The following is a 16,198-nucleotide window of genomic DNA, read 5'->3' as shown; positions in this document are numbered from 1 at the left end:
TCCACGCACACTGCCAAGGTCCATCCTTCCCTCCCTGGCCGCTCACACGGCACTGGGCGTGTAGCCGGGGCTCTATGTAACCCCCGCCGGCACGGCACGGCCCCGCCACAGCCACTCCTAGCCGCCCGCGGGGATCCCGTCGGCGCCCGCCGCTGCCTCTCTCCCCTGGGTGCGCCCCGGCCCCGCTGGCGGTCCTTGCCGCCCGGCCCGGGTCCTCGCCCACCTTCCTCCGTGGCGGACGGGGATGCCTCCTCCTTCGGCGGCTGGCCACCCTCCCGCCGCGCCGCGCTGAGGCCACGGACCGCCGGCCCGTCGGGGAGCACCGCGCCTGCCGGCGGAGGAGAAAGTGAAACTACCTGTCGGCGGCGGAAGCCCCATGAGACTGGCACAGCCCGGCCGCCCCGCAGCCGCCGCTGACAGCGCCGCGCCCCCCGCCGGCAGGCGGGCGGCGGGGGCCGCCGTGTCCCGCCGGGCCGCCGCGGCTCCTCTCGCCCCCTTGCGCGTTGCCCCGCCGGCCGCAGGCACCATGGGCGAGGCGGCGCCGCCACCATGACCGCGGAGCCGCCGGCGCAGCTCCCTGCCTCCCCCCCAGCGGACCATGTTCCATGGTAAGGAGCGCGCACCGACCGCATCGCGCCGACCGCGCCGCTCCGCGGGCAGCAGGCATAGCCGCGGGGCGCCAGTTGTACCTGCGCCCGGGCTGGGCTGGGCTCTGCCGCGCCGCTCCGCGCCTCCGGCAACGCCGTCTCCTTAACGTCTCCAAGTTGACGACCCCGCCGCCTCTCCTGCTGTGCCGGCGAGTTGCCTCCTGGTGCCCTTTTAAACCCGCGGTGACGGCCGCGGAAATTCCCAGTTTTGCTTTTTTTTTCTTTTCCGTTGTCCACTTAGAATGAAAGTAAAAGCGCCCGGTTCCCATCCCGTCCGCTGCGGGAAGCGGGACCTGGGACTGGCGGAGGCAGCGGGACACTGTGGGACAGGCGAGCGGCTCAGAAGCATTGCTTTGCTCCGTGCCGCGCTGCCCACCGCAGCCACCTGTGCGCCCGGCTGAGGTACCGCGCAGCGCCGGGGATGCGTCGCCCTGGGGCCAGCGGAGCCCCGTGTCCTCCCCCGGCTGGAGCGACACCTTGAACGGGTTCAGCGGGGCGGAGGGAGGACAACTGCGTGTGAACCGCGCCCCGCGGACTGCGGAGCGCGGCGCAGCGCAGCACAGCGGGGCCAGGCAGCCGAAGCAGCTGGAGGTTCGGAGCGGGGTGGAAGCGACCCCGCAACTGGGGGCGGCCGGGAGCACGCCTCGGGTGCGTCTGGGGCGCTGCTTCAGGCTCCTTGCACGGGAGGGGGGGGGGGGGGGGTTAATCAAAACCTCCAAAGGGGCTTTTTTCTATTTGGAAATACTGGAATACTGACTGTAACTGGCTCTTCTGGGAGAACTTCAGGGATTTTCCAGATACAGCTTACGAGTTTTCAGGAGTTTACCGAAGGGATTGGGTATTACCAGGAATGTGCTCGTTCTTTCTTTTGAACTGCTGGTTGTATGGAGCGCTATCAATACCACTTCTTTTGACGACGTCCAGCTTTGAGCAAATCCCTTTCAATTTCCAGTTGAAAGCTCCTGGAACTTTTTATGACACTCATCTAATGGGTTCCAGAGGACTCGTTTAGGAACAAGTTTCATCGTGATCCTTCAATGGGTCAAGGGGATTAAAGGAGTGTGCAACATCTCTTTCAGAATTACCTGCTTTGATTCTGTATTTCCCTCATTTAAAAAAGTGTCACCATCTGTACAGTACAGAGAAAGCAAAAATGAACAGAAGTGACTTTGCAGTTTTCAGCTGTTATCTCCACTTGTTGCTGGGCAGAAGCAGTTCGAAGTGGTGCAGTCTGTTAGACTGATTTACATTTAGAAAGTTGTTATTTGTGTCTTTTAAAGAGTATTTTTGAAGCAGCAGATCCGAGTTGCTAATGTCACTGTTCTTTAGAAACAGGCACTGCTGTTCTTTCTTTTTTTTTTTGGCCCTGAGATCAAGAGACACAGCAGCATATAGGGAAAATGTCCTGTAACTGAGTTCTTGCTTTTTTTTTTTTTTTAAGAAAACTTCTTCTAAAATATGAAATCTCAGTCCTACAACTTAATAATTTGCTCAGCACAGATATAGTTAGCATGGAGATTTACAAAGGTAAAGCTCTATGGAAGGTCAGGCTCTTGGAGCTTGAAGATGATCGTAAATTTGCCTTGCCGATCTTTTATATTTATTACATGTAGGATCTAGTTAGGATTCATTTAGCTCCTTCAGGTTAGATTTTTTGAGATAGCAATAGACCCTGGTTGATCAGTATATGAAAAGATGTAAATGTCATTTAATATGTACTGAACTGCTCTTGTTGTAATCCAGCCTTTTTCAGATCTATCTTTCGGGTTCTGCCACTGCTCCTTGTTCTGTCTCCAGTGAATTCATCTAGTTGTGCAATGGGAAATAGAACAACAGAAATACGTGTGAAGTATGAGAATATACTAAGCCATGACATCCGTGAGCTGGTGGGTAATAGCTCTTGGGCTTTCAAAAAATGTTGAGAATTTTTAGATGCTAGCAAATAATAATAATAAAAAAGCTGTAATGTTAACATACAATAAATGACCAGTTTAAGATCACACATTATCACATTGTGGAATGCTGGTGGGTATGACGATGCTGTCTGTCTGCATGTACAAATACTGTGATACCGGTATTTGTGCCTGTGCATTATCTAGTTAGACACATGTACTATTTGGCCAGAAATAGTCTAATATATTACATTTAAAAGTACTCTTTTCTGAATTAATCTCTGTTTACATCTTATCAAAAGGAGAAAGGATTACACAAGCTGTATTTTGTTCTACTAATGGTAGACTGCTTGACTGAAGTTCTGTGGTGTCCATTGAATACAAATGCACAGAGGCACAAAATTCATGCAACCATGGAAGTTTATTTGTATTTTCTCTATTAATGTATCATGTTCAGTCAACAAAGAATCAACCTTTCTAGATGGCAGCAGAGAAAATTTTCAGTTGTAAATCTTTAGCTTTATCAGCCACATTTATTACAGCTATGAAAACGGTATCATAACAGTTTACCAATCCATGGCCAAAACCTACCTTCCAACTCTTCACCATGAATTACTAACAATTAAATTACCTGTCAAGAACACTTTCATGGGAGAAAGCACGTTCCATACCTAGATTAGCAGAGGCACTTTCTATGAAAATGGGATTTTTCTGCCATTAGTCACTTAAATGAGAACTAACCATTCTCTTGCAGTCCTAAATCAAGATCTATTTGCATGAAATACAAGTGATACACGGTGCTTTTCCAAAGGAGAAGTCAGGAGCTGTTGTATTTCTTCACACTTAAGATCCACCACCATCCTGAGCATTATGGCAGTGGTTTCCAACCTTTCTCTACCAAAACACATCAGCTCTTCATCTGGAAGCAAAATACCTTTAGGGACAGGGAATGATCATTTAATCTCCAAAAACATTCTAATCACTTTGTGTTTGTTGAGATTATGAAATAAGAACTGTACTTCTCCATCGATAAATGACCTTATCCTGAACAAGGTACCAAAGTTGGGGAAAATGTTCATGGCCATATTAGAAAAGATAAGTATCCTCTTTAGTTTGTTATCTTATTTCTGACAAAGGCTGCCCAATTGCAGGATGAAGCTTGATATACTCAGTGCCCCAGGGATTCAAGGATTTGAATGGAGAAATGTCATTCTTCCAAACACCTTTGATTATCTATTTTTAATTGTAATAAATCACAAAATCACAGAATACCAGGTTGGTGGTGATCTCAAATAATCAGGTCTAACCCTTCTAGGCAAAGCATGACCTAGACTAGATGCCTCAGTATCCTATCCAGGCAAATCTTAAAAGTGACCAATGTTGAGGAATCCACCATGTCCCTGGGGAGATGATTCCAATGTTGATCTCATTGTGAAAAATTTTCCTGTGTTCAGTCAGAATCTCCCCAGGAATAACTTGTGCCCAGTACTCATCCTCTTTTCCATGTGACTCCCTGTAGAAAGGGAATCTCTGTCTTTGTAGCCACCCTTTAAGTGCTGGAACATGGTGGTAATGTTTCCTCTGAGCCATTTTTTCTCCAAGTTGAACAAGCCCAGCTCTCTCATCCTTTCCTCACATGGCAGGCTTTCCAGTTCTTTGACCATTCTGTGGCACTTCTCTGGATCCTCTCCAGCCTGTCCACGTCTTTTTTTGTATATAGGGACCAAAACTGAACACAGTATTCCAGGTAAGGTTTTTTTAGGAGATAGAGATTTTTAGGAAACTGTATGAGACCTAAAATGGTTATCCAAATTAACTAACTAACTAACTGTCTAACTAACTAACTAACTAACTAAATAAACTGTAATTAATTGATGTGTGTCAAAGGTAATGGGAAGGTAATGAGCTCTGAAGATTTTACTTCATAGAATAGGCATGCATAGCACCTACTCTGCCAGTTTCTTAATTTTCCTGTCTTTATTTTTTCTCAGTTTAGGAGAGATTCATTCCCCTTCTGTGTAAAAGCAGTGTATAGTCTTGTCACTATAACTTAGCAGCAGATATTATGGACAGTGCTGTTTGGGTGCTAGAACTGCCCACCAGGCACGTTGCTGCAATTGCAGAGCCTAACTCAGGAACCTTCAGCGCCTCAGCCCGATGTCTGGAGGCAGCTATGGAGGTAACTAGTGGGTTATATACTTGACCTCCATAAGTTCATTTGATTTTCACTAATGCCTTTTCTGAGGCCAGGATTTCCCTTTGGTTGCTTTAGTCACAGACAATAAACTTTCTTCAAAAATGGTTACTGTGTGTTAAAGATATTCTGAGGGAGTCAGTGAGAATGAGTAAATCCCTTAGCAGTGAGCAAATGAAGCCACAGGTATACAGGGTTTAGGGTGATTATTTATTTATTTATTTGATTGTTTCTAAATCTTGGTGCTTTGTGACTGCAACAAACCTTCATTCCGTTCTGGTACAAGCAAGGATGTGCATTATCTCCCATATTTATTTATTTTTTTTTTCATTGAGTATTCGACTCCCTTAATTCTTGGTTTTGAAAGCACTTCAAGGATGAAGTTCTGTTCATCTTGGGTGAATTTCTGAAATACAGACAACATTACCTAAAAAAATCTGCAGAAAATCTTTTAGAACTAGACTGTCTAATGTGTGTCTAATGCATGTCTAAGTGAGGAGATCTAACACAATATTGCTATGAGCTGCTTGTTTTAAACTCTTTCTGGTTGCATTAGGCTATCTAGATACAGGCTGAAGAAGAAAGCAAAGGAATTTTGTTGAGTTCAGTTGTCATCTTGATGTCATCTTGATGACAAGTGTGGAAGTAGAAGAAAAAAGCCACAGAGAATAAACTGTTGATAAAAGACTGGTCGCAAAAAGGCAACAAGTGATATTGCTTAGGATGTCTTCTGTTAGTGCATATGCCAAGTGCGTGCTACAATCTGTTTAGATGCCTGGGGCATGGATTTATTGACACAAACTTGACAAATACTGTATTTGACGTCTGTGTAAGATTTAAATATTCTTGTATGTTTTCAAATTCCAAAGAATCAAGTAATTTGATAGGATGTTAAGGTTTAAAATGAATAGATTTGCTCCAGTTCTTTACTCCTCAGTATGAGAGAAATATGGAAATACTGGAGAGAGTCCAGCAAAGGGCAATAGAGATGATCAAGGGACTGGAGCATCTGTCCAATAAAGAAAAGCTGAGAGAGCTGGGACCGTTCAGCCTGGAGAAGAGAAGACTTGGGATTTATCAATGACTATAAATCCATGCAGGGAGGGGGCAAAGAGGACAGAGCTGGGCTTTTCTCAGTGGTGCCCAGTGACAGGACCAGAGGCAATGGACACACACACTGAAACACAGTAGGTTCCCTCTTAACATCAGGAAACACTTTTTCACTGTGAGGGTGATCGAGCACTGGCACAGATCGCCCAGGGATGTTGCACAGTCTGCATCCCTGGAGATATTCCAAAACCATCTGGTTGTGGTCCCTACAAGAGGTGACCCTCTTTGAGCAGGGGAGCTGGACCAGATGACCTCCAGAGGTCCCTTCCCCCCTCAGCCATTCAATGACTCTGTATGAATCGGTAAATACCTGTAGAAATTGGGGCTGAATTAGGGTTTTCTTTGCTTGCAAAGGAAAAGCTCAGAGTAGTACACTGACCCCTGAGGAGATGGTGTGCTGACATCACCAGCTCTTACTGAGAAACTTGGCTCACTTGATTAAAAGTACTTCCATGTTTAAACATATATGATATTTTACAGGTAAATATGTCTGCAGAGTATCGTGACAGGTGCTGCAAGAATAAAAAACATGAAAATAGCAAAGTGTTTTTCTGCAATGATACTCAGGTAAAATTTAACTTCTCAAAATTTACTTTAGACTGTACAAACTCAAGTGGGTTCTTTGTACAGTCTGGTCCCTTAAAACTACATTGTGATAGAGACTAATGCTACCTCTTAATAGTCGAATCATGATATTTTTTTGAATTTGGAATCATAAAATTTGTCAAGTAAAATGATACTTTACAAATCAAAATATGAAGAATTCCATATCCAGAAAATGCTTTTTTGCCCCCTACTGTAAAGATTATTTTATATTTTTAATCCAGAATAGTACAGAAATCTTATTTCCTTAATTTATTTTGCCAACAGAAGTAAACATAAAAATTTCACATCTGTTTTAATTCTTCTACAGAAGTCCATATTAGCTAAGCTTTTCACTTCAGATCTGAAACACTTACTAGTAATTGTTTGGGCAGATTTCAAATGACAGCACAATTGGCAGCTCTTGCTGCAGATTTTATCATGACTTGGTAACAGGACTGACTCTAAAAGTAATTCAGTGCTTTCCAAACTGCATCGGCTGATTTCCTTATTCTATTATTATTACTACTAAAAATTGACACTTTAAATATTAGGAAGAGGTGGCAGGTAGGTCAGATTAGTCCTGTGTTTTATTGGAAAAGAATGGCACTATGAAAGCAAAATAAAGTAATGGCAACTAATGAAGCTTTTTTAGAAAAGACAGATCAACATTATAAAGAATTAAGGGTGCACAGACCTTTCAGGACACATTTTTCTTGCTCTCTTTACAGGAAATAGAAGCACTACAGAGTATGGCATGCAACATGCTCAGATTCTTTCATAAGCAAAAAATCAGCAAAGACTTTAGATGGAGAGCAGCATTAGTCTCATGTGGGACATTACAAGTTCTACAGTGCAAATGTGAAAGACACAAAAAAGAAAAGGTGAGTGGTAGTGAGAACCTGTAGTTTACTGTAAGCATGTGACTTATTAATTAGAGCTTTTCAACACAGACTATCACATCTACCTCTCAAAGGTACCGCTGTCATGAACATGTTACACGCATGATAAATTTTGCTCTTGTGTAGCATATATCTTGTAATAGACATTAAGCCCAGTGCAAAGACTGAGACAATGATCTGGAGGTCCAGAGTGAAGATGCATACCGTGGTTCAGTGCTGAAATGCCTGAGTTAATTCTCACATAGAAGACAAAGACCACTTGTGCGAAGAAGGACTTTTAACTTCTCTAGTGTATAAAATTATACTTTGTTACTTCTCATTGGGGTTTTACCGTAAGGTGAATGTGTGATTTGCTTTGTTTCATCAAACAATTAGTGGGAATTTCTCTCACTTCCATAATACCTTTGATCTTTATTTTAACCACAATATCTCAAACTCAACAGGAACAGCGGGATGTAAAAACATTTGTATTTTTGATCATTGGCAGACTCTGCTCTTTGATGTGTCACTCAAATCTAGTGACCTACAGAGAGGAGGAGCGTTCTTTTAAGTGTGGCTCACAGTTACCTGTTGAACACAAAAATATTGACCAACGTCAAAAAGCCTCTCCACAGGTAGCAAAGGATGTAATTCTTTATGACTGGCTTAAATAGTTGGATTGACAGCTGCATTTGACCCTTTCTTTTCTCCTTGAAGTGGAGAAACTTACAGTCCAGGACCAGATCTTCAGAGTAATGTTGGTGTCTACATTTTGTTTAGCCACCTATGGTGAGTCCAACATTTGCCTTACCATAAAAGTTATCCTAGTTACATCATAGAAGGCAAAGGGTTGTCACCTTTGAAACTCATGCCTAACTTTGTGGATGCTTGGTTTCATTTAAAAGCCAGTTAAAGTAATCTGGTACAAGTAATGAACAGTCACTGAATATGGACAAGAGCCACAGTCGTCTTCTCTTTGGGTGAGATCCTGCACACTGGGCCATAGCACTGACCCCTGTGAACAGGTCTGCCTCGTTCCGCCAGTCTCAAGGTACTACACATGTAGTCATATCTTTCAAAGTTTGGCTCACAATTTAATTTGCTTTATTTTTCCAGTCCTTCAAATAATGGAGGATAAGTTTTAAACCACTGACAGAGAACACATGTTCTTAGTTGCTCACACTAGTTTCAGCTCTCTGTATTTGTCCATATCAGCTCTCCATATCTGTCAAAGCCACATTTTCCCAGTTCAGTAGGGCAGCAGCAGGGTTGTGCTCAGAGGGGGAACATCAGAGTGATGCAGGCTGTTTACTGCCAAGGCATATTCTGTAAGTAGCTCAGCTTTATGACTTAACTACTGTGTAAGGTACCTCCGTTATTTATTGAGATGTAATGGAATCAGTTTGGTTTAAAAGATGTCTGTATGAAAAGAATAAGCACTTCTCAATTAACAATACAAGCTATTCTTTTTCAGGTTTGCACACAGGTAAATATGCATAATAATGAAGATACAGAAACAGGTGAACAGTGCAAAAAGAAATGTAACCAAGAATTATGTGAACTGAAGGAAAACATATCTAGCCTTCGATCCTGCTGGAATAAATTTGAAAAAATAATTTCCAGATGATTCCAGGTGGATCTTGGTCTTTTCTTCCAAAGTGGCATTACTTGGTGTCTTTGCATTTTATATGCATTCCTTGAGTAACTCTGCTCGCTTATATGAACACTTTATGCCAGAATTCTGATGGAAAGCTACTGTACCTTGTTCCTGGAGAAGGAATAAACAGAAATGGCTAAACCAAGCTGCTGAAGCCCTAGAAGTGGAAAAGACCAGCATTTGGAACAAAGAACTTGGCAGAAGGCTGCATCCCACGTTCAAAAGCTCCTCTGAATTTTCTGATCTTCTGAGTCAGTTTATAATACTGTCATATGAAAGCAATATACTTAAGTGTCTACTGCAATTTATAAAACCATCTTATAAGCTTCAGGTGATGGAAACGATATGGAAAAGTAGCTGTTTTCTTACTATCTACATAAAACACATCAAGGACCAAAAAGAGCAATTTACCAAACAGCAGCTGATCTGGGATCTGTTCTGCCGATGCAGTGATGTTTTCAGTGTGGGTATCTAATATGTCTGCAAACTAATTTAAGTTTGGAAAAATAAGCAAAAGTTAACTTTATGAGAAACTTAGGAAGGGTACTGATTTTTGAGAGAGGTAGCACACTTCTACTGGCTGTGAGTAGAGGCAAGACAGCGAGATCTATAGAAGGTGAAAAAGGAGATTCCTGAATGTAAGTTTGTTCAGCTGACTGGAAACAGCACTTTACTTGTGTATTTGGTTATCCTAGAGTTAGCTGCAGGAGAAGGTAGAATGTCTGACCTTCAGATTGTGATTTCTTATATGCAATTATTTTATATAATGTGTTCAACATGTTAGACATACATGACTTAAAATGTGTGAATATTGTCAGAGAATAATATATTGGCATTTAACTAATGAAGTGTCCATATTTAATTTTGGATGAATAGAAGTATTTTTATAGTTGTTTATAACTCTTTTGCAGTTTCTTACTTTGATATTATAACTCCTTTGGTAATAAAATATTTTCTTCTATGGAATTGGGCTGTTGTTTTGGGCATCGTTAGTCCTTTTTAAGCTTTTTTTTTGGCATTAAAAGCACAGCTGGTAATGTAACCTCCAGCTTCTTGGGACTTCCCATGATAAAATACCCATTTCTTGCTTGTTACCTGGCCAGTTTAGGTAGACATTTCCATACCAGATATCTACCTTGGCCTGTTGTTCCCTGGTTCAGAATAAGGTTATTTTACCTGGTGAAAATAACTTTTCCACAGAGCTGCTCTGAAAACTTTGTGGTATTCAAATAAAAGGCTTGAAAAATAGTGAGATGTGCTTCAAAGAACCATATACATCTCCCTTGACTGGCATAAGATCACTGTACTGAATCAATGAAACCCAGTGTGCCCTACTGCTAATGGTGAGGGAAGGGGTTAAAAGCAAAGTGAACACACTGTTACGCTTTCCTGGAATACACTCCCTTCAGCCCCCCATGTATTTATGCTGAAGAGGCTTGAGGCAGGAGTAGGATCTTTGTAGAACTGTGATTGAGACTTTCACATACTCTCTTTAGCTTTTGATGCAAGAGATTACAACTTCAATTCCAAACACTGAAAAAAACCAACCCAAACCCCACCCATAACTCTTATGCAATAGGAAGAGGAAACAAATTTCCCAATATCATACTGCAGATAGGAGAATGTAACCACAACTGTAAGGACTTCTCTAGAAACCCTTTCTACTGGAAGAAGCCCTCAGGAGACTGAGGATTAAATTTGTGGGGTTTGGGGTTTTTAATTTTTTTTAAATTTAGGAACAGTCTAAAGCCAAGATGAATTTCCTAATAACCACTTCGCAAGAAAAGGTCAGGGGGAATCAAAAGAAAAACAGATGCAGGATTAGCTATTAAAAAACTGTTAAGTCCAGTCATCTTAAATGACTTGAGCAGCAGCCCACAGATCTTGAATCAAATCAAGCAGTTTCAAGCCTATCCTGGGAAAAAGACCAAGGTTACATTCGAGCAGGAATTTAAATTGACAGATTATGAAACTGTGGATTTTTTTTTTCTGATTGTTTCTCTTAATGAATATCTTGCCTGCCTAATCCTTGATGCCAAATTTTCTGAGTCACCACTTACATGCAAAGACTAAATGCTAAGTGCAGTGGCCTGTGCTTTTTTGTTTCTTCCATTTGAAAACCTTCTCCGGTCTCTCCCAAAACTACAGATCTAACAATAAACTGCTCTGCAGGAATGGGTGAAGTGATGAAAACCTTGCAGGGTATCACCACTGTGCCTACCCCTCTGCCACTGTCATTTTTATATTTATTTATTTGGCCACAGTAAATAAGGAATATGAGTAGGTCAGATTCATGATTTAGAAATACATGGATTTTATTGGAAGGTGTCAAGGGAAAAATCTTAGTTTTTTAAACAAGTAGAAAGCTGTTGCAAGGGACTATGAGAAGGCAAAAAAGGGGTGACTAACCCCTGCAAGCAAGAGAATGTTGCACATTTCTAACAGCAAGAATGAGTTAGGTCTTCTGTGGTTTATGAGAAGGAAGAATTTCTGGTGGTTGGGAAGCCAGGTTAAAGAAGGTCACTGCAGTTCTTTAGCTAAAGATGCAGAAGTAAACCTCTTCTGGCTTGTTACATGCTTCCTTCCAGTTCCGTCTTTTCAGGCTTATGCTGAACAGAAGAGATGTTTACTTTACAACAGGTTTAATTCAGCAGCTGCTTAGGTTTTTGTTGGGTTGTTTTTTTTTGTTTGCTGGCTTGTTTGGGTTTTTTTTCACTCCTGCTGTTTAATTGGAATGGTTCCTGGTGAACTAGAATAAAGAGGAAACCAGTGTGTGGAATATCATGGAAACTCAGAGGTGACAAGAGATTCTGCATATTCTTGGCACATAACTAAATTTCATCCATAATGAATGGAAAATATATCTGCCTTCCTCTGAAGAGGGTGCAGTGAAATAAACAGAAAAGCCCAGTAGGAGGAATCTTCCCCCAAAACGAGGAATGAAAAAAGGAATTGGTCTCTACTCATCTGTATTTAGCAAAAAACCCACAAAATCAGGAATCCAACCCCTTACTATGACTTCTGCTCACATAAGTGAATTTCACAGAAAAAAATGTAACTTCTGCATTTTTCCTGTTTAATCATATTAAGAAAACAGTGCTGTAACCTCATGGACAAGAACAAGTCCAGATCAAGTTTAGGTTATGTATTATATATTATACCTTACAGCCTTATTAAAAAAAGAAAAAGTTGGGAAAAAGAAGAGATATGGTTAAATTTATACAGTCAGATGACACTGATTGAAGTATCTGGTATAGAGTGTTTTTCAAGGTGACTGAGGAATCTCAAGTCAATAAAAAACCCCTATCCTTTGAAAAGAATAACTAAATATTCTCTCCCAGACACTAGAAAACAGGGGATGGTTCTCACATCAGGTCTGGTGTACTTGAGACCAAAGACATCAAACTATTCCTAAGGTTGAAATAATGTTACTTACCCCTGTGCTATTTTAGTTATGACAATTTCACATTTGACAACAAAAATGTACATCACAAAAAGTTTTACTGGTATATTTGCTTTATTGTTAACAAGTGGCAAATAAGCATTAGGTGGTGATTTACATTTATTAATTTAAACAGAACTGACACTTTAAAAACCCCATAATATACCAAATAAGATGCTAACAAACCCAGGGATTCTGAGAAAAAAAAAACACAAAACAAACCCCAAACCCACTGGATGGTCATAAACACAAATATTCAATGTATGAGGGGCAAGGCAAACATAATAAATGAAATGTTAACAAAATCACCTCGAACACATGAATGAACACTTCATTTATAAACATGGAACATCAATAAATAAACTTATGAATATACATACTAAGTATCATATAAAGGATGAACACCAAGAGTTACAGCAATCATACAACATAGGTGTTTGTAACGGGCTTAGAATACTCAACACTTTACACATCAGACCCAAATCCATTCACACTTCTGCCAGAAATCCAAATACAGAACTATGGTAAACCATGCACTACCATTTCAAACTTCAGTTCAATATTCAGTTACATTAAACTGAATATTTGATTTGCTGACTCAAAAGTTACTGTTCACACTGGAGAAATATGATTTTTTCCATTGATTATTTCTGTAAAGAAGAAACACTAATTAAGAGAAAGTATGAATAAGCTGTTTTCTGGCAAGACTGCACAGAATGCGGCTAAGTAGGATTCTCCAGAAATTTGCATTCCGGAATGTTATAACAAAAAAAACCCACTCCACTGAACTAGTATGAAAGAGTAATCAATTATACTGTGAACACTGGGAAGAAAATATCAACCAAACACTTCTTCAACACCATAATTAGGTAACTCAAATCTTACCAGAGAGTTGGAAAAAACCCAAACAAAAACCCCAAACCATCAAAAGTTGGAATGAGCTGTACTTGAAAGGCAATAACACTATTTTCACCAGAGTCACCAAAACCTGTTTACGTGTTTACCCTGTCATACTACCCATGTAATTATTCTTAGCTTAATCAAACTGGAAAGACTTAACGTTGCAAAAAGTGCTCTTACAAAACACAGATTTGTCAGCCAGCATTAAAAGAAAACTTGTAACAAGTTTGTTCCTTGCACATATACGAAGTCTATATCCTGGCCTCTAGTACTTCTGGAGAACTTTGCAATACATAGACAATACCACTTCATTTTATACTCAGATTGATTACATCAGTGTGCCCTGCTACATGCTTTATTAGCATTTAAACTACTGCAGCCACACATCCTTCCACTGATTTGTTCAGTATGCATCACAAAACTGTCTTCTTTGCACACTGCATTTCAGGCACTAACTCTCTCAGCTGCAATGGTGAGGTGCGAGATCAATGATTTGTTCAGCTCCTGGAATCGATCTGAGAACCATTAGTCCATGGACCCTGCTACCTGCAAGCCCACGGAAGAGCTGGAGCTGCAGGAGGCTGAGCAACTCCAGTACCATGGAGAGCTCCCCACTTCCCTCACCCTCTGACGACTTCTCAAGCCTCAGAACTCTGCCTAAATGTTCATTTTGTAGGTATGAGCTGAAATGGGGAAGTGCTTCCCCATGCCCACCTCCCTGTGGAGGTGTGTAAGACTGAGGGCATAACTATCCACATAACCATACACTTAATTTGCTGTATATTTAGAGATTCCAGTTCTGAAACTACCTAGGTAGTGAGTATCATGCATAAATATAAACCTGTGTTAAGATACATCATATAAAGATTAAACCTTAAGCTATGTTGTTTTTATTGTTGAAGCTGGTATTTTGCATAACTCCACTGCATTTACACCAGTTCAAATGATCCTGCACTCATTCAGACACAGACATCACAAAAGCAGAATGGGAATGCAAACACCCTGAGGCCAGACTCCCAAACAGGCCTCCTCCTTGCTCCTTTATATGGATTTTACCTTTGACTTTTTCTCTTTTTTTTATTTTTAATTGAATGGAATAACCTTAGTAAGTGCATTAGGAAGGTACAGTGGCAGACAGTAAATCTGTCATAGGGTCAGACACTGGTACAGAAATCATTAAAACAGTCACATCACTAAATTTCACTTTAATTGGACAGTAACTACATTAGCCTACTGCCTGAGGCTTTGTAATCCTCCAGTAGCACTTGCTCCTGTTTTGTATAAACTCTGCTTTAGTGAAACAACTTTTTACATTTGTGCAACTTACCAGTTCTCACAAAACACATGCTTACTCACACACACAGAACTGGAAATACAGATCCTAAATTAAGTAATCGCATCATCCTAATTTTACACATGAACTCTAAGGAATTTGGGCTTTTAAGGTAAATATCTGTGAACAAGGCATCCAAAGAATGACACTAGCTAAGCTTAGACTCATCAATGAAGTGCATCAGTGGTGCATAGTTTGTCTACCAGCTTTATGTTTGCAATTAGCAACATTCTGATGCTTCAGACATTTTGGAACACTCCTCTTTAGTATACCTGCTTTCTCCTGCCATAAAAATCAAGGTATAAAAGCAGGAGGGCTAGGAAAACAGGTTTTAGTTTTAGGTCATTAATGTACCTAAAAATTCAAAATTCAGAGTCCACCTCTCTTAACAGATTATCTTTTTTTCTCCATATAACAGTTTTGTTCCCCACGTTCAGTTCTGTAGTGGCATTATGAAAACATATGAAATCTATTATTTCCTAACATTCCATTGTATGGTAGTGCATTTCTCCCCACTGGGCTCCTCTACAATTTCAGGAATTCCCATCAAGCCTTGGCCTTCCTGTAAGAGGTTGGGCACTCAAGCACCTCTATCAGGCACTTTTGCAAGAGAGGCACTGGCCATATCAGGGACTCTTGTTCCCTGGCCAAGGTGGAAAAGAAAGGGCAGAGATAATCAGTCATCCCCCAACAGCCTTGGGATATTCCTTCCCTTGATCATAGCCTGAGTGGAACAGGTACCATTGTTACTGAAGTGCCAAAAAAATTCTAGCAGTTACCAACTCAGATTGTGGCCAACATGAAAATTTACTCCTGACTAAAGCCAATCATTTCATGACCATATAAACAGTGGTGCAAAGTAAGGCCCTTTGAACGCTCCTGGACTGCAGTGGGCTGCTACCAGCATCTCTCTCTGAATGGGATGCTCCTCAGACCTCATGCCCAAGTTTGTGATAACCAGAAGACCATCACAGACAGCAACAAATGGGAGCTGGCTGAAGACTCCCCACTCCTCAAGGCTCAACCCTCTGCCATTTAGAAATGCAGAAACATATTTCACTGAACTTCAGGGGAATTTTTAATGGGTACCTTTATATGTGTCTGTATCTGCATGTAAATTGACTAACAAGTATAGCGAACACTACACTTGAGTGCTGACTCACAGTGCAAAATGTTAACACCACAGACTGCTGCTCAGTAAAAGCTGTGTAAAAGTCCCATCTGTGGTGAACTGGCACACATGTAACTCTTCAGATACAAATCACTGACCAAGTCTGTGATGAAGACCAGACTTAATTACACCTAAGCAGCACCAGTCTACAAAGCAAGGGGATCCACTCTGAACCTCTTGACTCAATCTTACCCTTTTGTGCCATTGGTCTCTGTATTAATACTTATAGCTTGATTTTACCTTGATTTTCCTTGGTATGTTTTATCCATGTAGTAAGTAATGGAGTGAACCTTGCCATCAAATTTTTTTAAGTCACACTCTAATAAATTTGTATTAAAGCTACTCTTCACAATAGTTTTGACGGTGATTCTTTGAGTAACCCTAAACCA

General features: G+C 41.1%; 1 protein-coding gene across 1 annotated transcript; it reads left to right on the top strand.

Annotated features, from left to right (window-relative positions):
- Nucleotides 1-216: 216 nt before the first annotated feature.
- IL7 (interleukin 7) lies at nucleotides 217-9,924 on the top strand. Its single transcript, XM_061342834.1, has 5 exons — nucleotides 217-608; nucleotides 2,391-2,533; nucleotides 6,324-6,410; nucleotides 7,157-7,309; nucleotides 8,781-9,924. The coding sequence occupies exons 1-5, from the start codon at nucleotides 599-601 to the stop codon at nucleotides 8,931-8,933; spliced, it is 546 nt and encodes a 181-aa protein (XP_061198818.1). The 5' UTR covers nucleotides 217-598; the 3' UTR covers nucleotides 8,934-9,924.
- The last annotated feature ends 6,274 nt before the right edge of the window (nucleotides 9,925-16,198 follow it).

This window comes from Neopsephotus bourkii, unplaced genomic scaffold, assembly GCF_033783945.1.
Source record: "Neopsephotus bourkii isolate Nb327-2 ecotype Australia unplaced genomic scaffold, CSIRO-AGI_Nbou_v1 NB_1820, whole genome shotgun sequence".
In the NCBI taxonomy this organism is placed as follows: domain Eukaryota; kingdom Metazoa; phylum Chordata; class Aves; order Psittaciformes; family Psittacidae; genus Neopsephotus; species Neopsephotus bourkii.
The sequence above is the reverse complement of the archived record's forward strand: the minus strand, read 5'-3'. Positions and strand labels throughout refer to the sequence as shown.